The sequence below is a fragment of the Ornithorhynchus anatinus genome, chromosome 3, assembly GCF_004115215.2.
Source record: "Ornithorhynchus anatinus isolate Pmale09 chromosome 3, mOrnAna1.pri.v4, whole genome shotgun sequence".
In the NCBI taxonomy this organism is placed as follows: Eukaryota; Metazoa; Chordata; class Mammalia; order Monotremata; family Ornithorhynchidae; genus Ornithorhynchus; species Ornithorhynchus anatinus.
Window position 1 is genome coordinate 29,110,156 of NC_041730.1, and position 23,555 is coordinate 29,133,710.

Below are 23,555 nucleotides of genomic sequence, written 5' to 3' on the forward strand. Positions count from 1 at the left end.
CTGTATTTCTTGAGTTTTACTAACAGGATGTGTTTCCCCAGGAAACAGACATTCATTCCTCCTCATTCCAGGAAAACACACAAAGTAATCCAATAGGAATTCTCAAATAAATTGGAACTACTGCCTAACTCAGTCAAGAGGACAGCAGGGAAAAGAGGCTCGGTGAGAAGAGCCATGATAGTGGGGGTTTTAACAAGGACCTGGAGGCTCACACAAATGTCCCGGAAACCCAGTGCTGATCAGCTGTCAAATGTCAAGGGGACATGATGTCATACAAAATGGTGTTTATTGAGTTAGATTTTCAGAACATGGCACATAGACAATGTACAAGAGTTCAGGTTTGGCGGGGGGGTTCAAAGTTTCCCATTACAAAAATGCAATTTTAAAAGAATCCCAGCCCATAATCCAGACTGGACCTTTACCCCACCAGGGAATAAAGGAGAATCAGCTTATCAGTTCCTGCTGAAGGTTAAAATTATTTTGATCCAAAACCAAGACTTTTAGATGTCTAGGTTAAAAAATTTAATGTAGACTGTGCTAGTACACATTTATTCCCATTTTCTTTCCTTTGCTTTTGGAGAGGAGGAGGGAACTGACTAACTGCAAAAACTGCAACTTTAAACTGAGCCCTTTTTACAAATAATAGGATTTCCAAATTCCAGAATGAAGCAACCAGCCTTCCAAGCTGACTAATAGAAACCACTTCTCTCTTTTCATAGAGAAATCATTCAAAGGCCCACGGACTGAGGATAAAGAGGAAGTCTGGGGGGAGATGCTCTCATTTATTTGTTAGCTGAAGATAGACGTTCTTAGGAGCAAAAGACCTTTTCATCTCTTTCTGGCAAATCCCCCAGTTAACTATGTGGAGTCAGGTTGGCTGGTTTCACTGAGATTTATAAGGTTTCTATATAAAGGCTGAATACAGAGCATATACCACAAGAGCAATGAGGAAACCTCCATTTTATGGGGACCTTGAGAACGAGGCAGAGATGAAAGGAGGATGGAGGCTGCGTAGGCCTAGAACAGTTACCTTTCAGCTTTTGGTCCTATTAATAGCCTCCTCCAGTCACGTCTCTCTTCAGTGGAGAGATGGTGTTTTTATGCTTGTTGACTGGCAGAATGAGAAGTAATTCCTGCCTCGTTCCCTCAAAATGAAATTATCCCACTTCTTTCCTTCACTGCCAAGCCCCATCTGGTCAGGGTGAAACTCTACTCACAGGTCAAGAGACTCCCATTCCCCAGAATCAACCTCTAGAAGTACCAACCACAGCTCGTTAGGGTGTTCTGCCCTTGAGGCCAGCCATTTTTGCATCTGACTAAGCAAGTCCCACTGAGCTTCTCATTATCTTCTAACCACTTTTTTTGGAGGAAAAGAGTTTGCTGCCTATTCCAAGACCCAAGCCAATGTTGCAGGCAAAGTGTGCAAAATCCTTTGTGCAAATCTTTGCAGAAAACAACAAAAACAACATACATTTTAAAAATTCAAGTCAAACCCAGGAACAGACTAATCAACAGCAGGAAATCATGCCCATGCAGAGCTAGACATCAGTGCCTTAAAGAAAGAAGCACATTTCTCCTTCGTTCCCAGAAGAAAGACACATACCCACACACAAGATGAGTTCCTGATGTTTGGCGAGAAACCCAGTGAAAGAATTTAACCAGCGGCAGTCTACCTTTTGGGCCTTTCCGATATACAGCCTCTCTCTTACTGGAATACTGTGTAAAGGTAGCTTGGTATACAGCCCAGGTAATAAACTTAATGTACAATTTGGATGTTGCTTTCCCTTTAACTCTGAAAGGCCAAAAAAGAAACCCTAAAGGGATTTACATTCCACTTCTGGGGTCACTGCTTCATTTGGTCCTTCAAGGGGAGAGTTTATTACCCTTTTATTCTACCCAGTACAGGAAGAGGCACAACCTCGCACCCTCAGTTCCCACCAAAACTGAATCATCACGGGATGTTGCGGGGAACTCGACAACTATCTCCAAGAAAGATATGGGTCAGAACCCAAAAATGAGGCCCAGGTAGCATCCACTGTAGTTGCAACATCATAAATATTGTCAGACATAACTGGGAGCCAAGAGAAGGTAGGAAGCACACAGAGTATTTCTGCTCAAAGCATAAGTTAGAGGGATCCCTCCATATGGAGAGGCATCAGGAGAGATAGGCTGGGCTGTCTGTCCCTAAGGTAGGATCTTTCGAGTTACAGTCTGACCGGCTGGGCTGGGTGACACCCATAATGTATGGGCCCTATCCGGGGTCCTGGTAGAAGGGGCAGGGAGATGGACTGTGATGAAGGGCCAAAGGGGAAGAGGATGGAGAGAATCCACACTAACCCCTAACCTCCCCCCCCGACAGTGTTCCCGCACCTGGCGAGTCACCTCAGACCCTGTAAAAAGGTGGAGGCTACAGAATGAAAATGACTTCCAGGTGTCACCTAATGAATACTAAAAGCAGAGAGATGGTTACTTTAAAGAAAACTGAAGTTGCTTGAAACTGGGTGTTTCTTCCAGTCCAGACAGCCCAAACTAGATGTGAGGCCAAGGTGGTCTCCAAAGTGAAAGATGGGAGTGTTTCCAAACAAGAAAGAAAAGCGCTTTGGTCGTCCAATGTTTCCCTTAGCAACCGGGTCCTCCCTGCCTCGGTTTAGTGCTGGTGTCGTCCCCTCCCGGGGTTGTCTGAGCCGGGCAGCTCAGCTGAGGGAGGTACAGTTCATCTCTCGGTGCTCCGGGATATCTGGGGACACTCCCTCCAGGTCGCCAGGGCTGTCCAGGATGTTGGGCTCGCTGGAGCATTGTCGGTGGTGGGTGAAAGTGGGTGGGAGGAGGAGGCACTTATCCGTGCCATCTGGCTCTTCCGCCATGCCCCCTGAGTGCATCATGGAAGCCATGGCAAGCAGCTGGATGTCGGAGTGGGCGTTGGCTACCGTGTGGCGGCGGACGCTGCCGCACTTCTCCAGGTAAGCCTCACCCTCCTGTTCCGTTAGGGGGGTCAGGACCATCTCGTTGGGGGCACGGGGAGCTGACACCACTGCCACTACCGCCGCTGCTGCTTGGGAATAGTTCAGGACAGTCACCTTGGGTCGAGTCCTTAGATGCCGTCGTGCTGTGAGAGAAAAACAGGAAGTCGGTTAAGAGCTCAGATGCCACAAAAAAGTAGTTGGACCACTCTCTTGGAAGTCTCTTTCTAAATGGCACCGGTTCTCAGCTGTCTGGTTGAACAATGGTGCTGGAGGAATGGAAGCAGGGGACAGCAGGACTTAATCGTTGACTCTTGGGGAGACACTACTGACCCCCACTACATGGTCTGCCAGCCTGGAGGCATGGTAGGAGTTGACCCTAAATGGTGTCGGAGACAAGTACTGGCATGAAAAGTAGCATGGCATAGTGGATAGTGCACAGGCCTGGCAGTCAGAAGGTCATGAGTTCTAATCCCAGCTCTGCCACTTTCTGCTGTGGGACTCTGGGTATGTCAACTACTGTAAGCCCGTCAAACGGCAGGGACTGTCTCTATCTGTTGCCAACTTGTTCATTCCAAGCGCTTAGTACAGTGCTCTGCACATAGTAAGCGCTCAATAAATACTATTGAATGAACTCACTTCTCTGTGCCTCAGTTGCCTCACCTGTAAAATGGGAATTGAGACCATGAGCCCCACATGGGACAGACACTGTGGCCAACTAGATTTTCCCAGTGCCTAGTACAGTGCCTGGGCACACAGCAGGCAAAGTGTGTTAAGGCAAGTACTTAACAAATACCATCATTATTATTATTTTGGCAGCCCAAGGGGGCTCCAAAGGGGAAGACCTCTGCACTCTGGGGTTCCCCTGGGGGATGCCTTGGTCATCGGGTGGTTATGGTTGCTTGGAATTTCCCAGGCTGCCCAAGGAATTTGGAAGGGGGAGTAGCTCGGGAAGAATATCTCCAGGTTGCAGAAGTCTCTGATAATAATAATAATAATTGTGGTATTTGTTAAGGGCTTACTATGTGCCAGACATTGTATTAAGCACTGGGGTGGGTACAAGCAAATCGGGTTTGACACAATCCCTGTCCCACATGGGTCTCACAGTCTCAATCCCCATTTTATAGATGAGGTAACTGAGGCCCAGAGAAGAAAAATGACTTGTCCAAGGGGACACAGCAGAGAAGTGGAAAAGCTGGCATTAGAACCCATGACCTTCGGACTCCCAGGCCTATGCTCTATCCACTATGCCATTCTGCTTCCTTCTGATGGGATCCACCCCTGACCAGTTCCTGTTCCTGGGATCTTGCAGTGAAGGTCTCAAGACGACCTTGGTCCTTGACCCAACCTAGGGTGACTCACACCAAGGGCACTGTTGCATCTTTGCAGCATGGCACCTGAACTCCTTCAACCCCACACTTAAATAAGGGGACTTCTGCCTTGGGGTGCCATATATAGGGAGAATCTGATTCTCTTCCACCTGGCCTCACAGAGGGCATCCTCCATCAACTGCGCATCCCTGCTCTCCCAGGGATCAGCAAGAGCCTTACCCACACGCCAGTGTGTTTGGGAAGATTGGGTTCCCTATTGGAGAGCCAGAGGACCGGTGCTGCACGGTGTCCTCAAGATAACATTGCTAATGGTGAGCTCTCCGTCCCTCCCACGTGCGTATTAAGCCTGTAGGGGCAATTGCTCCTGTGCTTGCTGTACCTTCTTCAAATGAACAGCCAGTTCACTTTCTGCTTGGGGAGTACAGGGTGGACTCTGTAAAAGGTCACCCCAAGCAGAAATGAACTCTGGGGGACTCTGTTCTAGGGGACGAGGGCTTCATGAGCCACCCACATTATTTCACCTCTCAATTTTGCAACCTTGCCAGCAATCTGCAACTACAGAATCTACTCAAATAAAAGAAGCCACAGGAGTTTTGAGCCAGGGGTTTTTCCAAAAAAATCCCATTGATTCCTGGTTTCGGCCAGGAATTGAGTCTGCGCCGAGCCAGAGGGGTGGTTTCTGCTGCTGACAGACATATTCATGCCGACTTCTGGGGTTCCCCTTTTAGTTTCCTCTTATTTTCAATGTGTCTGGGTTTCAAACTGCCAGGGAGCAGGAAGGGAGAGAGCAAAGCATCTTCCCTCTGACAACCCTGACGTGGGGAAATAATGAAGCTTCCTGTCCAGCCCAGCTGCTGCCTGTGCTCTATCAAACATGGCCTGACATGACAAGCAATTTCCATCCCTTTCCCAAGTCAAGACACCCTTCCTCCTCCCCCCTTCTTCCTCCCCGCCCTCCGCTACACAGCTCCCCCCACACCATCCCAGGATACCCACTACGTCAACCCTTCCCGGGGCTGTTTGTGGAGCTCCTGACTCATCAGAGTCCTACAGAGATGAGCTGGACCATTAGGAAAGAACTCAAAACCTCAAGGAGGCTCCTCATGGTGTCTAAGAGCAGCTGTAAGGCAACAGCTCCACTGAGATGTAGAGAAAGGAGCAGAAATCTCAGGAGACAAAGCCATTTCCTCTTAGAGCTTTTTTATGGTATTTGTTAAGCCCTTACAATGTGTCAAGCACTGTTCTAAGCACTGAGGTAGATACAGGTTTATCAGGTTGGAAACAGTCCCTGTCTCACATGGAGTTCACAGTCTAAGTAGGAGGGAGTAGGATTTAATCCCCATTTTACAGTTAAGGAAACTGAAGCACAGAAGTGAAGTGATTTGCCCAAGGTCACCCAGCAAGCAATTGGCAGAGCCAGGATTAGAACCCAGGTCCTCTGACTCTCAGGCCTATACTCTTTCCACTAAACCATGATGCTTCCATTGTGGAGACAAGCGGATAGAAAATGAGGTAGGGCTGAGAACTGCTAAGGCCAGGGGATGGCCCCATTCTAGGAACTCTTCTGGGGTAGAAGAGGCTTCTTCAGAAACCAGGGGAGCCAGCTGCTCTCTCTCAGCCTACAAGTGCCTGGACTCCGAGTTCAGAACGTTTTACCTCCCCAACCTGGCATTAATTCAACAGAAAATGACAATAAAGGAGCTTGCCGCAGGGGTAGGAGCACAAGCTGCATACATACAGCTGCAGAGGTGGTAGCAGGTGCCCAGAAGAGATTTAGAATGGCCATGGACTCCTGGTAACAAGGTTGCCCACTAGTTGGAAGTGGCAGCATCTAAAAAGGGAGCCAGGCCCAGAATCCGAGAGAAGAGCTTCACTAAATCCTCAGGGACTTCTCCACAGCAATCTAGAACGGAGTTAGGAGCAGCCAGCTTGTCCTCTCATCCTTGTAAATGCCTTTGTTCTCTGTGGCTAACCTACATGATGCTGATCCTTCACAATCTTTACAAATATCTTTGAGGGCAGTCTTTAAGATAATTGGGATTGGTTGTGGTTGGTTATGTCTGCTGTTTAATTTTCCCAATTCAGACATTGATGCCCTCAGCGCATTTGTTGTCTTGGATAGCTAGTGAGTTTTGCACCTAAGGTGGGGCCCAAGAACTCATTTCCTGGTCTTTGCTCAAAGTTGTAACATTTTGGTTCTCAAAAATTAAATGTTAGTGAGAGTCCTCGGCTCAGTTAAACAAAGTCTCGGGTAATGCGAGATCCCTGCAGCCAAAAGAAAGCTGGGAGTCCACACTGGCCCAGACAGACCATACTTCTTAGCGTCACTATGCCTTGCTTCTGATGCTTATAATTATGTGAACTTAGAAAGACCAGTAGGGACTCACTGCAGCCAGGAAAGAAATGGCTCTGTGGGAGCAGAAGCTCTATAAGGACCATGAGAAGATGAGGCCAAAGGGAAAACAGCACCAGGCACTACAACAACAAACGTGTCATGGGTGAATTTCACCATCAGGGGTGTCTTCATTGAGGACAAAGGATAAATAAGTGTGTGTGTGTGTGTGTGTGTGTGTGTGTGAGAGAGAGAGAGAGAGAGAAAGAGAGAGACAGTGTATTCTCCAAGCAGTCAGAATACGCCCTGCGGTGACGGATCTCATTTTCAGAATGGGGCAAAGACACAGTTCTGATCAAATATCAACCCATCAATTGAATTTATTGAATGTTTGTTGTGTGTACACCCTAACAGAGTTGCTAGATACGTTTCCTGCCCACAAGGAGCTTCATTTTAGGGCTAATAATCTAGATAGGGGTCTTCGCTCCACCAATCTGCTCAAGGGAAGGTCTTTACCTCTATTTAAACACCCTGAGCCCCATGGCACTTATGGACTTACCCTTACATTCCAACGATTCCCTTATCAGTAATGTCTTGTTTCCCCCCACTGGTCAAGTAAACCCCTTGAGGTCAGAGACCATTTCTACCAACTCTATTGTAGTTGTCTCTTCCAAGAGCTTGTATAGTGCTCCGCACACAGTAAGTGCTCAGTAAATATTGATTGATTGTGCTGACTGGTGCACATCTGAAAAGTTGAAAAAAAAATACATTGGCATATGCCAGACTTTGAACCAGATCTGGGCTCTCAGGAGAAGTTAGGGAGCCTGCAGCTGCCCCTTGTCTCTTCTTTCTCTTTCTCTCCTTCCACTCATTGCTTCTTTGGCCTTGGGGTGTTTCATTAAAGGGGCTGGTCTGGCCCTGGTATTGGGCCCTGAAATCTCCACTCTAGAAGCCAGATACTGTTTGTGCAGTCCTTGTCCTCCGCTCAACCTTCTCCCTTCAAATCTCCCTACGGCCTGAAAGGGGACACAGCCTTCCAGGCTCCGGGGAGGTCCATCCTGTGTCACCTTAACTTATACCTGCCTTGAGGCCACATCCCCCTCCCCCTTTTCTCCCCTCCATTCAGCCATCTCACAGCAGCCGGCATCCTGCTGGGTTTCAGAATTAATTACACCGCCCCAGAGCCAACATTCCAGCTCTTTTGAAATCTAAAAGAAGAGCTTAATGCCTGGATGACATGTTCCTTAGTCTCTTTGTTGGGTTCCCAGGGCTTTGATCTCTCGGTTCTGTTTGTTCCTAGCGGTGGGCCCAAGTTGTGACAATGCTGCTATTATAAATCGCTGCACAACAATCCAATTGTGGAACATTCCTTTCCATTCATGATTTATATAGGTAAAGATGAATGGCTACTTGTAATGCAGAAGTGGCCAGGGTATCCAAACGGTGCCCTTTTACTTGAGTGGAAAATCTCTTTGGCTTTCATGACTGAGAAGAAACCAGATGCATTTAATTTGTTTTGTACTGTGTCTTGGCAAGTGAGGGCAACTTTTAAAATGTCTAAGGGCAAAAGAGCAATGGTAATGGACAATCTTCCTAAATTTCAATGTTTATTTGGAGAAATGCTTATTTCCTTCTATTTACCCAGATCAACCCCCTTTTTGCTCCCTGCACTAGAAGAGTGAATAACCTAAAGAAAAGTGCTTCTCCCATAGGAAGGTTGGCAAAAACTCATTCTGGAGACATTTCTTGCATGGTGGGTGGATGGGGGGAATGGGGGCATGCATCACAATCAAAGCAATAGGCCAGGGTTGTCTTGTGACCTCTTTCTGAGCCCCGGGCCTAAGGGGTAAATTTTAGCACCATAATCTCCTTAGGTTGGTGAAAAGACAGACTGCCCAGAATCTCAATGAGGACCGAAGAGATGTGGTTCACATCATTTCAATTCCCTAGAGGAAAGATGTTACCAGTCACCAACTGTCCTGAGTCCTGGGGACAAAGTTGTTCAACTGCTCCCCACTCCCAAGTAGGGTGTAGGGCTTATGGCTGAAAAGGGAGACTGTTCATCATAGTTTGCTGATGAACAGGGAACATACTGAGCTTCTGAAGTCACGGCAGTTAGAGCAGCTATCTTTGAGAAACCCAATGTTCTCAAGTCTGATTCCACAGATACATGAGCCATACAAGAATCAAAATGCCACTTACTGAGCCCAGTAATATGCCTGGCCCTGGGTTAAGGAACAATCAACCAGACACGATGTTGGGCTCACCAAAAGTTCCGAAGCCCAATTTTGCCCAGTGTGAATGGGGATGCAGCATTTCTGTTAGAGACAGAGAATCAGAAAACCTGAGAACAAGTTGAGTCTTAAACTCATGACAATTCTTTTAAACCTTTTGAGGAGCAACGTGACCTAGTGGAAATAATAATTATGAAGAACAGGGTTGGGAGTCAGAGGACCTGGGTTTGAATCCAGATGCTTACTATGTGACTTGGGGCAAGTCACACTCAGTGCCTCAATTTTCTCACCTGTAAAATAGGGATTAAATCCTACTGTAAGCCCCATACAGGACAGGAACTATATCCAACATCATTAACTTGTAATTACCCCAGGGCCGAGGACAGTGTTTAACACATAGTAAGCGAATAACAAATACCATCCAAATATATATATAAATATTTATATATTTGGGCTACAGCAGGCATAGGTGTCCCGATTTTGGCTGGGCTAGCTGGGCTAGCCGGCTCCTGAATGGCTTCTCTTCAGAGGTTCGGCTGCCTGGCCCAGCTCAGAGCCAATCCCACCTTCAGCCAAAGAAAGTCAGTCCAGAACTCCCACACTGCCGGATGAGGCGGGGCATGATTTCACCCCCCAAAATAGATTCCCCCTCTAGAGCCCAACTTCTACTTCAGAGCAGCCAAGTACCATCATCTATGTCTTGCTCCAAAATCTATGTCCTTGGGTCTCTTGACAGAAGCCAATGGGAACGAGCAGTGGGGAAGTTTGCCCTGGCAAGGAATTGGCCACTGCAGGGCTTGGAGAACACAATTTTCGAAAGTGTCTTTTACCTTGGATTCATTCCATCACCAAGACTGCATTCCCATCAAACTTACAGCAATTCAGCAGGGAATAATCTGGGAGTCAGCAAGCTGGGGCCAGCTTCCCTCTTATTTGTGGTTGCTGAGGTCTAGTGGCTCACGTCTTAGTGTCTCCAGACATAAAAGGGATTGGGAGAAATGCCATTACTTTCTGCCCTCCCCACAGGCAGATGGACTCAGAGGAGTACAGACAGAGAGTGAGGGAGATAGAGAGAGAGAGAGAGTATATACTCTTGCCCTTCACTGAAACTCTGAGCTGGTTATCTAACTGACTCTGAGAGAGAAAAGGAGGCAACAGTGGTTGGGTTTGGTCTTTTTGCTCGTGATGGATCTCCTGCCCTCACTTTCAGCCCAAGGTGCCATTTTTCCCAACTAGAATCCACCTGCACTTGTTTAAAATGCTATGACCACCACTTTGCTCTTATAACCCAGGTATCGCAAGAGGAAAGGAGGAGAGCATTTAAAGTCCTTTGGGTCAAATATGTGCGTGGGGTAAAATGTTAATGCAGTCAGAGGCTGATGTCTTTTAGGTTTTGTGTGTATAAAAACACAATCACAGATTTCAACAAACTCACCTACTTTAACCAATGCCACACCTCCTTGCTACTTGGGGAGACTGGAGCTATATTGTAAGCTGAGTTAAAGTTAATTTATAAAGTATTATATAAGGGGTGGTATTAAAGGTACAGCAATCTAGTGATAGATGTAAGGAAAATTCATGCTACATGGATAATTAAAAACATCAAAGCTACTGATGATCCTGCCAAAAAAAAAAAGTGCAGGCACACAGATTCACTATTTGGCCCTTGAGAAGAGTCAAGAGAGATACAGGCCTGTTAATGGTATGGCTTGGGAAAATATGTTATTAAAATGCACATAAAAGTATTCTATTTTCCTGTTGATATTTGGCCACTTGGGAACAAGCCTTAAACTTTGATAAGTATCTCTCTCCCCCGCCTTTTCTATTTCTCTCCGCTCCATAAATCAATTAGACCTTTGGTTTCTGCCTCAACTTCTGGTAAGGTTTGGCATTACATTTCCCACAGAGCAGAAGTGAACAAGTGAGAAAGGTCCCATCAGCTATGGAGAAGCATCCCTCTTACCCAGACTGCAGGTACTGCTTGGGAAGCTACGGTCCCCGTTTGTGCCCAGGTATGGAGAGATGACCCGCTTGACCAACTCTTCCAGCTGCAGGTAGCCCTCACTTGGGCCGGTTGGCTCATGAACACTCTGGAAACCAACATCAGAAACAAGAGCAGGTCAGACAAACCTTGGCAGGCGGCTTGGCCTCGAGGATGAGGACACTGAGGCCCAGAGAGGTGGAGCAACTTGCCTGAGTTCACCCCGAAAGGCTCCAGTAGATCTGTGACCAGAAATCAGGACACTTGGCTAAGGACACTGCCCCACACTGATAGAGTTACAAAGCTATTGATGGCAGCCACTGGAAGTTTTCAATGGGACGAGGGATAAATAAGAAGCAAATGGGTTGAAGAACAGATGAAAGGGAGGATTTGCAGGAAGCAGAAATTGGAAGGAAGGAGAGGGAGACCTAAGGGAAGGGGAAGGAGGCACAAAGAGAATCACTGAAATCACTTCCAGTGGAGAGGCAAGACCCAGAAAACAGGATTACTGGAAGTGTGGACCCTTTGGGGACCAACAGGCTGTACTAAAGCTGTGCAGACTAAAATACTAATATTATTATTATAATGTGCTTATTATGTGCCAAGCACTGTACTAAGTGTTCGGATATAAAATCTGGTTGGGCACACTCCCTTTTCATATCTGGTTGGGCACACTCCCTGTTCATATGAGCTCACAGTCTAAATAGGAGGGAGTAGACCTAAAAGACCTAAAACCATAAACCTAAACCTGGCACCCCTCAATTGCAGAAAACAACCACTTCAGTTAGAACCTAAAAGGAAACACTAACCAATGTTTTCTGATAAACAAACAAAATGAGAGTTAAACCAAACACATACTCCAGGATTTTTCTCTTTGGAATCAAGTTTCTGACTTTCAGGTGTCATTTTCCCAGCTGCATTGTAAAGTGGAGAGAGCTGTGAGTTGGGGACAGGACAAGTTCTGTTCCCTAATTTCCTCCTCTTCTGGAAGTCATCAGGTCCAGCAAGAGCCCAGATCATTTTATAGGGTTGGGGATGGGTGGTGGGATATGGGGCGGGGGGCTAGCGTGTAGGGGAGCAAGAGTAGCACGAAGAGTTACAATAGCACCAACAGCTAACACCACTACCAGCTCTCTGGAGTGTTTTTTTCTCAGAATCCAGATCCAGGCTGCCAGTTTCATATGCTGTTTACTTTCCTCCTCCTGCCGCTGTTGCTTGATTCTGTGTTGCACAAACCTGCCTAGGTGCGAATGTGGCTATTTAAGTGTGTCACTGAACGGGTGCGGATCTGGAGTGTTTCTGAGCGAGGGAGTGAGGGTTGGTCACTCTTGCCTACTTATATCTGAGCCTCTCTCCCTGACTCTCTGTCTTCCCTGACCTGTTTCTATTTCCCTTCTTCTCTCAAGTTCACTCATTCCTGCCTTTGCCTTCCAAAGTCCTGCCCTCTTTCTTCCACGGATTTCCAGAAATTATGGTTGCTTGAAGCAGCTGAGCCAAGTAGAATGTGACTACACTGACCTTAGAGAAATCAAGTAGTGGATTTAAGAGACACTGAATTAGCTTCTTTCCTTCTTATTTCCTAGTTGTTTGTATCGGGAAGAAGAGAACTATGAGAAAATTTGGCTGTGGACAGACACTTGGGTTCTCCCGGCTAAGCAACAGAGGGCAAGAGAGCAAGGAGGTGTGGCATTGATTAAAGTGGATGAGTTTGGTGAAATCTATAATGGGCTTTTACCCATCTATAATGCTGGTGAGACTATACCTTCCAGCAGACTTCCTTAGGGGCATAACAGGTTATACCCTGTAGCCATGGCTTTTCTTAGACAGAAATAATAATAATAACAATAATAAAAATAACAGTACTTATTAAGCAGTACTAAATAACTAAACACTGGGGTAAATATAACTTAATCGCATTGGACACAGTCCCTGTGCACATGGTGCTCACAGTCAAAGGGGAAGAGATGACTGGTGTTCAATCCCCAATTTATAAATGAGGCACAGAGAAGTTGATGACTTGTTCAAGGTCACCCAGATGGCAGAATGGCAGAGTTAGGATTGGAACCCAGGTCCTCTTTCCACTAGGCCACACTGTTTCTCTAAACTTAATGATGGAAATTGATTGGGATGATGGAAACTGTACTCACAAATTATCAAGTATAAAAGGGCTTTCTAATACTCCTGGTGGGAGTAGACATGCGCGGATTTCCTTTCCTCACACCCCAAACCTTGGGACTGAAGTAGGGGTTGTCCCCTCCTGGACGGGGGCTTATGAGTCCCTCTGGGCAGAGAACAGTTTCGGCCACAAAACCACCATGACTGGTTCAGATCATCACGAGATTCCATTTAGTAACAGGTTTACTCCCCTCGTCATTTCTCATCTGGTTTCTTCTCTCCTGAAATCCCATGGAAGCTAAATATAGAAAGGAAAGAAAAAGAGTCAAAAGAAGAGGAGTTGGAGGAACAGAAAGAGGGAAGCAAGGAGTCAGAGAGGGTGGAGGAGGGCCAGAGAGAGGGCAGAGGAGGGACAGAGAGAGGGTGGAGAAGGTGGAGGAAGCAGAGGGAAAGAGAGAATGAGAACTAAGAAGAGGAAGGGAAGGAAGGGAGTACTCATCCATAACTGGCCCTGGTTTTTCTCTACATGAGGATGAAACTTATGAAATGACTTGGTCCCACCAATCACCCTTGGAAAGCTTTGTCTTACCCTAAAGCCCGGCTGGGGACAGGGGTCCTCTCTCCTGGTTGCCAGAAGTTTGCTCCCCTCACTTTTAAAAGCCCAGGGAGGACTTTTGGCTCATCCCTTTATTCACACCCCAAGTCAAACCAGCCTAAGCCTCCTCAATGATCCCCTGCAGGAGGGACCAAAGAAACAAATATCTCCTGGTTCTAGAACCAGGTGAAACTAGATAAGATTTCATGAGTTCCTCAGCTTTAAATTAGATATATTTTTGGAGATCTTGGATAAAAGGGGACTGGAATACTTGGTCTTAGTGGGCATAGGGTGGAAAGTGAAGGAGCTGGTAACTTTGCTTAGCACTAAACCACTAAAATATCACCTTTGTAAGAGCAAAGCCGGTGAGGGAGCAGGACTGGAGTCACCTGTGTAGGCACAGAGCAGTGAAATCTCCCACTGACTGATATTATTTCCTCCAACCAGACTGGCTTCTGGACAGACCCCCGAGTGGGGGTACCCACTTCTCATTTGGATCTGGGGGAAAAGTTGGGGAGCGTGCGAGAGGGGCCGGGTTCATGAGAGAGAAAAAATGTAGCAGCAAAAGGGAGGTGAGAGAGTGGGAGAGAGAGAAAGGAGAGAAGAAAGGAAGAGGAAGGAGAAGGCACTCACGAGAGCTTCTCCTTCTCCTCTACTACATTTGAGTCTATGCCAGAGAACTGCATCCTGGAGCAACCTGGGCACATCAGAGAAAAAATAGCTAATTCTCCTACTCCAAATTCCCACTGGGAGGGACCACCTGCCCCTGGAGATCCAGTGGGAGCCACCACAGAGTCCTTGGCCCATGCAGGAGCAGATGTTACTGCTCTGTAGCAAACACGTGGCTACTGAGGAAATGACCCAGCAACACCACAGTGGTCCTCCCCAGGAAAGCTGGATTACCACTGGACCCCATGCCAGCCTGGGGGAGGTCCAAGGCAGGCAGATCGTTTCTCCTCACAGGGCACTATTACAGGGATAGCAGGAATGGTCCACATCCAGGCCCAGCAAAAACCAGAAAGACTGCTGCCCCCATCCTCACCTAATCACACAAGCCAGCCCAGGGCCACATGTCCTTCCTGCTGTGTTGGCTGTTCAGTGTAGCTCTGGCTTAGCTGGCCTGCTTTTGGCCCCTCTATTCCTTGTTGCTGGCAGAGTGGGCCTGCGGGGGAGCAGCTATGGGGATGGCTCACCCGCCATGGACTCCTAGGCTGGGGGTTATGACTGGCCAGCAGAGGGCAAGGAACAGAGCTACCATGTTGGCTCCGCCTCCAAACCCTTTCCAGATCCAAGGTGTTCGAGTTAGCCCAGAAAGCTGAAGTAGTGAACTTAATGATGTATCCCTATGGTACCAACTCTGTTGAGGTCATGTCCTCCCTAAGCTTCCCCCTGAGTGTGAGCCTGGGCCACCAAGGGGGGCTCCAGGAAACCCAGAGCTACCAGTTACCCACAAAGAGACCTAGCACAACCACCGAAAGAAAAGTCAAACCTACTAACCAGGGTTTAAGTTATCCAGTCAGGGCTGAAGTTGCTTTAGGATGAAATTGATCAAGTCTCCACTGCCAGACCAGTGGACCAGGCTACATCCACTATGGTGGTGGAAAAGCCTGGACTCTTGTGGGACTTCTGGCTCTACAAGAAGATGGCCAGCCCAGCACCAAACAATATACCATTCAGAATTCTTGCAAGCCTACAATAGGTCAGATTGCTCTATTCCGGACAGGCTGAGAACCTTTCTCCTTCTGTTCGCCAGGGGAACCACCAGGGAAATCACAGACTGATCTGGGTTTTTCTCGTTTCTTCAGAACAGGCAGAGGAAGGGGAATCACCCCACCCCCGTATGCTTTAATGGGGAAAAGCACTCCTCTATCAGACACAGGTCTCCTAGCCTCTTTGACCTATATCTACCCTGTTAGGGTTCAAAATACAAAGCTGATGATCATTTTAAATGGGCCAGATCTCAACTTATCTTATTAACCAATTCTGCTTTCTCCCCACCCTTGCCTTTGGGTCACATGATGAAAAACACATCACAGGAAATGGGAGGAGAGCAGCCTGTTGAGGATGAGAGCAGAGCTGTGGGCCCAGAGTCGGAGGCAGACCACTGCCCTAAGGTCAAACTCCAAATTTAAGACGGAGGTGGGGGAAATGAGGTGGGGAAGATAAGATCAGTACAAAAGTAGAAGAAACTTAAGTAGCTCTAGATGGGAGAGAATCTTAGAAAGGGAAAAAACAAAAACAAAACACAATCCAGCCCATACTGAAAACAGAAGTGGCTCCTGATTCACAAATCAGCCAAGCTCTTAGCCACAGTTAGAGTGACTACCACAAGGGCTCCCCGCCGAGCAGAGCCTCTCCCATCCCCCACCACTCCACCAGCCCCTGGGTCTCCTTCCATTAACTATGAGAGGTGGGACCAAGCAGACATCCCAGAAACCATCCCACCTGCAAGATCAACAGCATCTGGACGATAGATGCAGGAAGCTTCGTTTGGACTAGAGGAAGCAGCTCTTCCAACTTCACTTTTAACAGGACGAGGTCTCGAAAGCCAAGCAACGCAATCTGGCGGATTGTCAGCTCTTGGCCCTGGGGGCAGAAAAGAAAGAAAGCAGAGAAGAGAGATGAGTATTTTTTAATCTTTAACTCTGAAGAGGTGTTCTATTTCCCCATCACATTCTCTCCAGTCTTAAACAGTAAGACCACAGAGAGATATCTTCCCCACCCTTCCCATGGAGAGGGAGCTGACCTCGTATTCTGGGCAAGAACCGAGGGAGGTGGGGGAAAGACTGAAATGGTCACCTCCTCCCCATCCCATTCAAGAGTCAACAACTGCTTCCTACTGGGCCAGAGATCCTTCATCTGAAGGATTTACATGACTTCAGGATGGCTGCCAATGGGTTCTGTTCCTCAGATGAGAAAGAAGAGAAGGAAGCAAGACCAAACGCTAGTCTTTCTCATTCTACCCTGATACTCCCCATTAAGCAAGGCCTAGTGGAAGGAGTAAAGGGCTGGGGAGTTGGGAGGGCTGGATTTTTTTTTTATGATATCTGTTAAGTGCTTACTTGGTGCCAGGCATTGTATAAGCACTGGGATTGACACAGATAATTTTTTTCCCCTTTTTTAAAAAATGGTATTAGGTAAGCACTTACTGTGTGCCAGGCATTGAACTAAGCACTGAGGTAGATGCAAGTTAATTGGGTTGGACACAGTTCATGTCCCATTTGGGCTCAGAGTCTTAATCTCCATTTTACAGATGAGATAACAGGCACAGAGAAGTTAAGTGATTTGCCCAATGGGGTCACACAGCAAACAAGTAGTTGAGCTGAGAATAGAACCTAGGTCTTCTGATTCCCAGGCTCATGTTCTTTCCACTGGGCCACGCTGCTTCACTGGTCAATAGCCTTCTCTAATCTTCTCTTACTGGGGGATTCTCACCCCAGCAATGCCACTTGCTTGCTGTGCAACCTTGGGCACATCATTTAATGCCTCTGTGCCTCAGTTTCCTCATCCGTACAACAGGAATTGAATACCATTGTCCCTCCCTCTGAGACTGTGAGCCCACATGGGGATCGTGTCTGTTCTAAATGGATTGTATCTTCTCCAGCACTTAGTACAGTGCTTGACACATAGTAAGCACTGAACAAATACCACAATTATCTGATCACTGATGATCCCCAGAAGTTGAGAAGAGTCACATCCTCCTGGTTGTTGGGTCTTCAACCAATCAGTCAAAGGCATTTACTGAATATTTATTTATTTATTCTGTGAAGAGCACTGTACTAAATGCTTGGGAGAGTACAACAGGATCACCACTCATGATTCCTGTCCTCAATCTATTTCCTATATCTGATCCGGAAACACGGCCAGGCTTGGTGGCTCCCTTCTCCTCCAGGCTCCGGAAATTGATACACAAATATATATCTATGCCCACTCCATGTTGTTATAATGGGGCAGAGGATTTGACCTCAATCAACTCTCCAACGCACAGCTCTGGTGAAATCATTGCCAGAGAAGAAATCTAGCTTCTGTTCTTTTGGACCAATTAACCTGCTTCCCTTAGGGCAGATCAATCCAAGTCTAAATTTCTGGGTCATTAAAGGTTTTAGTCAGGCTATATTCTTCCGCCCTTCTTATCCTGGTTCTGGGAAAAGAGGCTGCAAGTAGCTTCTCTATGAACCACTCCCACATCTAGGTGATATCACAGGGCAACCTTAATCCTCCAAACCACATGCTTCTGGCCCTTGGGGCTCAGTTTGCTGTTGCCACTTGGTCACACCAGCAAATGAAGCAACCTCGAGAGGTTTAGAAGGGGATTTCACAGTTCCAGTTTTACTCCACTCCCTATGTGGCTGGATTCACAGAGTGATTTGTTTCAAAGTAAGAAGAAATTGAGGGGAAGCGGCAAAAGGAGTAGAGGAACTGTCTGAGCAGACAACAATGTCAAACTTTTCTAAGGAGCCGAAACTGTAGGTAGAAATGGTGACAGGCTCAATCAATCAATAAATGCCATTTATTGAGCCTTCCTGGGTGCAGAGTAAGCACCTGGGAGAGTAAAACAGAGTTGGTAAGCATGTTTCTTGCCTACAATGAGCTTACAGTCTAGAGGGGACTTTAGTGACAGGAAGACAAGACAACAGGCTACTAGGGACTTCCAATTGACTGATCGATTGATTCAAACCCCTAGGCAAATCATTCTAAAGCTTAAACAGGTGAATCACATGAGTTCCCCATGGCATTTACAGAACAGACAGTGCTCTCAGAGTAAGCCACTGATCACGGCTTGTTTAACCCAGCCAGACATTCGCAGGGGGATACCAGTGAGTGGGCTGCTATCAGGCCACAAGACGACAAGGGTCATCTTACTCAATATTGTCTACTTGGGGGTCAAGATATGTGGTTCTAGGACTAGTACAGAAAAAGTTAATGATTTTTGCTTTCAGGGTTTGCAGGCTTAACATTAAACATTCTGCATGTGTGGAAAAGATTAGGGTTTATAAATGACCAGAGATGGTTGTCGAAATAGTTTTAAAATAAACGTTGAATTAGGTCCCAGGCTCGGAACACCACATATCACTATGTTGCAATCACATACATTAAATCTACTTTGCAATCTACCGTATCATTAAACTGCTGGAGCAAACTGTTTTACTGCTAATGTCTCCTGTGTCCCCCACCAAGGCAGTAAGATTTTAACTTTGACCAAATTCACAAGCAAATTCTAGTCCTTCATTCCAATAGTGGAATTGTTTTACAGCAAGGCGGGTGATATGGGCAAAGTAGAGTTAATCATTTCTTTGCTGCAGAATTATTGGCGCTATTTATGAGAGCTCCACTATATAAAGAGAATTTGAAATAAATCTTTAAAAAAACTCAAAACAGTACGACTCCCAAGCCCCCAGGGGAAAATTCCACCCTGATCCAGCATCAAGTGTTCAGTCCTTGTCTTCAGCCAAGGAGATCCCACAGCATCCAGGTACTTCCTCCCCCCCAAAATAATTCAAAACCTCCTTCCTGATTAAGAATAGATTCTGCCATCTTACCCTTATGACCAAGGACAGTTGGGTACCTCCAGGTTATGCATAAGGAAAGACAAAAAGCAAAGAGGACTCAGTTGCATAAATACACATGTACACATTATTATTTGCAAAGGAAGAAGGCAAGACCAGTGAAAATACTGGAAGGACAGTGCAAGTATAGGATCTTGAAGATGCAGCAACCTATTGCCTTTCCCAATGCAGTGGAGAAAGGAGTAGCTCCTACAATTGATGAAACAAGGAAATTCAGTGGTTACTTGGAAACCACTCCGGATGCATTTCCGCATACCCAAAGCCAAGAAGAGCCTGACTCCAAAAACACCTAAAAATATGTACTTTATTCTCTGTTGGGAATTTCACCCTGCTTGAAAACAGCAGTGATTCTACCAAATCTCCAGGGTGCAATTTAGTGTGGACGTAAACATGTACGCAAACTCACGCCTGTACTTTCAAAATGACACCATAGCCAGTACGGTCCCAGTCATAATGCGTGTCCTGTGAAACTGCACCTTCACGGTACTTTAGAGTTTCAACAAAGTTAAGGCAGTTTACAAGGTCTGCCTGGAGTCTTTAGCAGAACTGGCAGGCCTTTGGCAGACTGTGAGCCCCATGTGGGACTGGGACTGGGACTGTATCCAGTCTGATTGTCTTGTACCTAACTCAGTACTTAGTTTAGTACTTGTCATATTATTACTACTATCATTCACTGGGATTAGAAGTCATGGCCACCTGATTTTCTCTTGATTCACCAAACAACTCTGACACTGAACGGTCAGAGAAGACTATCCTGGAGAATCCTTGGCTACTTTCAATCAACAATATTTATTGAGTGCTTACTGTGAACAGACCTCTGCACAAAGAACTTGGGAGAATAAAATGAAGATTAAAAGACACGATCCTTGCCCTCAAGGAATTTACAATCTACTGGGAAAGACAGGCAGACGTAAATTACAAATAGACCGTTCAACTGGTTATGGCAAAAGTAGTAGAGAAAATCAATGCATACATAATTATCAGACCTTCTAAACCTATGAGTATCGAAGAGACCGTTGGGACGACAGGGCTTGGGGTGGAGGATGCTAGTGCTTCCTACTGTAGGTGAGACTGCAGGAGGGCTTTGAACCTGGGGAAAATTAAGGTCTGACAGGTTGGAAGGAGAAAAAGTTCCATGTGGGGGAAGGGCATGAGCAAGGGGTTAGAGGAGGCTGAAGTGAGGGTGAAGGAAATGAAAGGCTGAGATTGAAAAGAAACTGGGGAATAGCATATGATAAGGGCAGATACGTCAGATGGGGAATCTTGGTGGAGAGCTTTGATGCCATGGAGGTTTTTTCCGATGTGGAGGAGAAAGAGATACACATTGGAAGGTTTTTGATGGGAGGGGAAGGTGCGGAAGAGCTCTGTGCTCAATGACATGACAAGATTGTATTTCCACCCCCCAGCCTTTCCCCACCTCCCAGAACCCTTTAGACAAATTAGACTAACCTGAACAGGGTAAAATATCGCCTGAAGGGTGGGAAGAGTCTCAGTGAAGAAGTGATCCCAGACTTCAGACAGTAGATCAATGCGATTTTCACCTAATACAGTGGTTAGATGGAGATGAGGAACAAAGAAAAGACCTTTTACCATTATTTGTGTCAGGGCAAAAATTGATTTCATTTAAAATGAAAAGGCATAAAAAACCCTCAAAACTGCAATGTTTGATTCCCAAATCTCACAAATATTTGTAGATCTAAACTAATCAACACACACACATGATCAATAGTTGATGCATATTTTGACACTGTTATCATGGCAAGAATTTATTGCCTTGCTCCTTTCCACCTTTCAGATTCCAGGGCAGGTATTTCAGTGCATGTGGGACCAGTTGTGAAACGTAAAATTAGAGAGACTGCTTAAAACCTCTATCTGGGATTAAGATAGAGCACTCGCATGGAGATATAAAGAATTTCTGAAAGCTGAGGGTAACGGGGGCACATTCAGCCCTCAAAACCCCACCGCTTAGATTGTAAGATCCACGTGAGACAGGAACTGTATCTCATCTGATTACCCCATATCTCTTCCAGCGCTTACTACGCCCTGCTCTGGCACACAGGTTGTATTTAGTAAATACCACTATAAAAAGCACATTAGGCATGAATTTGTTTCATCCTCTCAAAATGAACAGCTTAGAAGGGTTTTGACTTCCCGGTTCTCTTTCTTGAGTTCAAGCCAAACTCTCTCTTCTGGGACTAAATGCAATTAGTACTCAAAGATGAATTTAGGTAACTGATAAGCTCAGGGCTGGAAGAGTCCAGTTTTAAGAACTCATCTAGTTCATATACTTAAATCATCACAGAAAATCAAGAATTTATCTTCTTTTTAAAGAACACCGAGGAAGGAGTATTTAACCAGCCTTAAAATGAGAAAATGCTTCCTAAAATTTAATTTAAATACCTTCTGTCCATTTAAAAAGTACTGAAGCTACGCCTCATTTTCCTAAATTCATACTTTCCATTCCTACCTATGTCACTGTGGTTTCTATCCTGCTGAACGACACAATTCACTGACCATGTCTGCATGGTGCAGGCATATTTTGTGAAAGAAATTTTCCTCTAGAAAATTCCAGCTTTTGCTGATTCTGCATGGAGTAAACCCCAGAGCAGTAGCCAATCTACTGTGGGCAGTATAGAGAGAACCATTTTGGAGCCGATACTACTAGCCCTACCTTTAGCCTGTCGGTGTCAGCACATCTATCGTACACACTGCATTTTGAGCTCTCGATTAATAATTATGGTACTTGTTAAGCACTTACTATGTGTCAGGCACTGCACTGACTGCTGGAGTAGATACAAGTTAACAGGGTTGGACACAGTCCCGCCCCACACGGAGTTCATAGTCTAATAGTTTCCATTCACCAACTTTGTCTGTCCTTCCACCCTTGCCATTCTGCCACACCAAACCTTTGTATGGATTGAACCTGAGAGCAGCAACTGGGAGGCAGGGAGGGGACATGGAGCAGCCAGCACTTCTGGGTAACAGCTAACAGGCCTACTGCTGGGCCACTTAGGCACTTGCGTGCATTATCGTCACCTGGCTAATATGCCCTGTGTGTGCCAGTTCAACTTGACTGAATCGATGCCAAAAAAGTACCCATACCAAACCCCCAGGTGTAATGCTTGTGTGATACCATAAGGTATGCTCAGAGGTGAATTCTATTAATTCTGGAGGGGATTTCTTAAGCTTTATGCATCAGTCTCAGGGTGAGGAACTTAAAAGTTCCAACTCAATTTCTACTGACTGAGTGACTAATTCTGTCTGTTTCAGTCTTCTTCCCAATCAGTCAGCTCTAAAGGAAGAAATTCCTAGAATAAGGCCCCAGCATGGGTTACTGGCAGAGTCAGAGTAAGGCAGGGGCTCATGGGCTGAAGTCAGGGTCCCAGACTATAGTGGGGAGCCCATGATGTGGCCCCCCTGAGCCACACGAGCTGCCGCAGCCACTGTAACCCCCGCTACCACCAAAAGTGGTCTATTCAAGCAGTCAGGGGAAGCACAATTCCCCCCCCAAAATACCTTCTCTACGGCATAACTCCCTTCCCTCCCTGGTGATAGTTGCTGGGGCCAGTCTCAGCATCTAATTGGCAGATGGAATGGCCTGTGCACACGGGGGAGGAGAAGGGGCTGGGAGGGGAGGGTGGGACAATGAGGAGGTGAGGGCACAGGAAGCAGGTAGGTGAGGACAGAGGGAAGAGAAGGAGATGTCATATTTTGGGAAAGAAGACAACAGAGCCTAGGGAATCAGCTGCTCCTGTCCAGCCCAGGGTGACTGGGACACTCATCCGTGAGACCTGGGTCCTGCCATCATGCCCAGCCGAGGTCAGGTGTGTAGGTTTTCCTGCTTCGGCACTCATTTTCACGCCAACCTCTACCCAAGTGGCCACTCCCTAGCATCTCCAACTTCATCATCCAAGGGAAATAGCTGAGTCTCACAGGGGCCAAGAGGTGCCTTAGTAATTCTCCACCTTCACTTGCTGGGCAGAGAAGCAGGTGGCCACCCTCCCTTTGAGCTCCTCAGCTGGCCATATGTAGTCTGCCCTATTAAGAGGCCCCTGGGCAAAAGCTTACTTGGCCCACCAGCCAGCATACCCATCTTCCACAGGGCTCAGCTGCTTGACCATGGAGGCAAAGGAGAATACTACTGGGGGGTGCAGAGGGGGGCCGCTAGTGTTGCCTGGATCTCTTTGGATCATCAGGTACGTCTCCCCACCCCAGTTGCCTGTTGGGCAGTAAAGAGAGGAGATGGGGGAGAGGGGGCAGTGGGGAGGAGTCTTTCTTTTTGTCTCTTCCTTTCTGTTGTCCAGTGATGTCCAATACTGAGTGATATGATGATGTCATGTACACATCAGGGGCCCCATAAAATCGAGTAGCCCGGGCATCATATGGGGCTTGAAACAGCTTAGATTACGCTTGAAACAGCTTAGATTACTGGGATTCTCT

General features: G+C 46.6%; 1 protein-coding gene across 3 annotated transcripts in view; it reads right to left on the minus strand.

The window, feature by feature from the left end:
- Positions 1-269: 269 nt before the first annotated feature.
- The window catches only part of PRR5L (proline rich 5 like), a 75,361-nt gene continuing 52,075 nt past the window's right edge, over positions 270-23,555 (minus strand). For all 3 annotated transcript variants that reach the window (XM_029061139.2, XM_029061138.2, XM_007658799.3), the window contains exons 6-9: positions 20,565-20,656; positions 15,994-16,134; positions 10,821-10,947; positions 270-3,106 (exon numbers count right to left, since the gene is read on the minus strand). In XM_029061139.2, the coding sequence (XP_028916972.1) occupies positions 2,694-3,106; positions 10,821-10,947; positions 15,994-16,134; positions 20,565-20,656 (773 nt within the window). In that variant the 3' untranslated portion in view covers positions 270-2,693. The remainder of the gene's footprint in view (positions 3,107-10,820; positions 10,948-15,993; positions 16,135-20,564; positions 20,657-23,555) is intronic.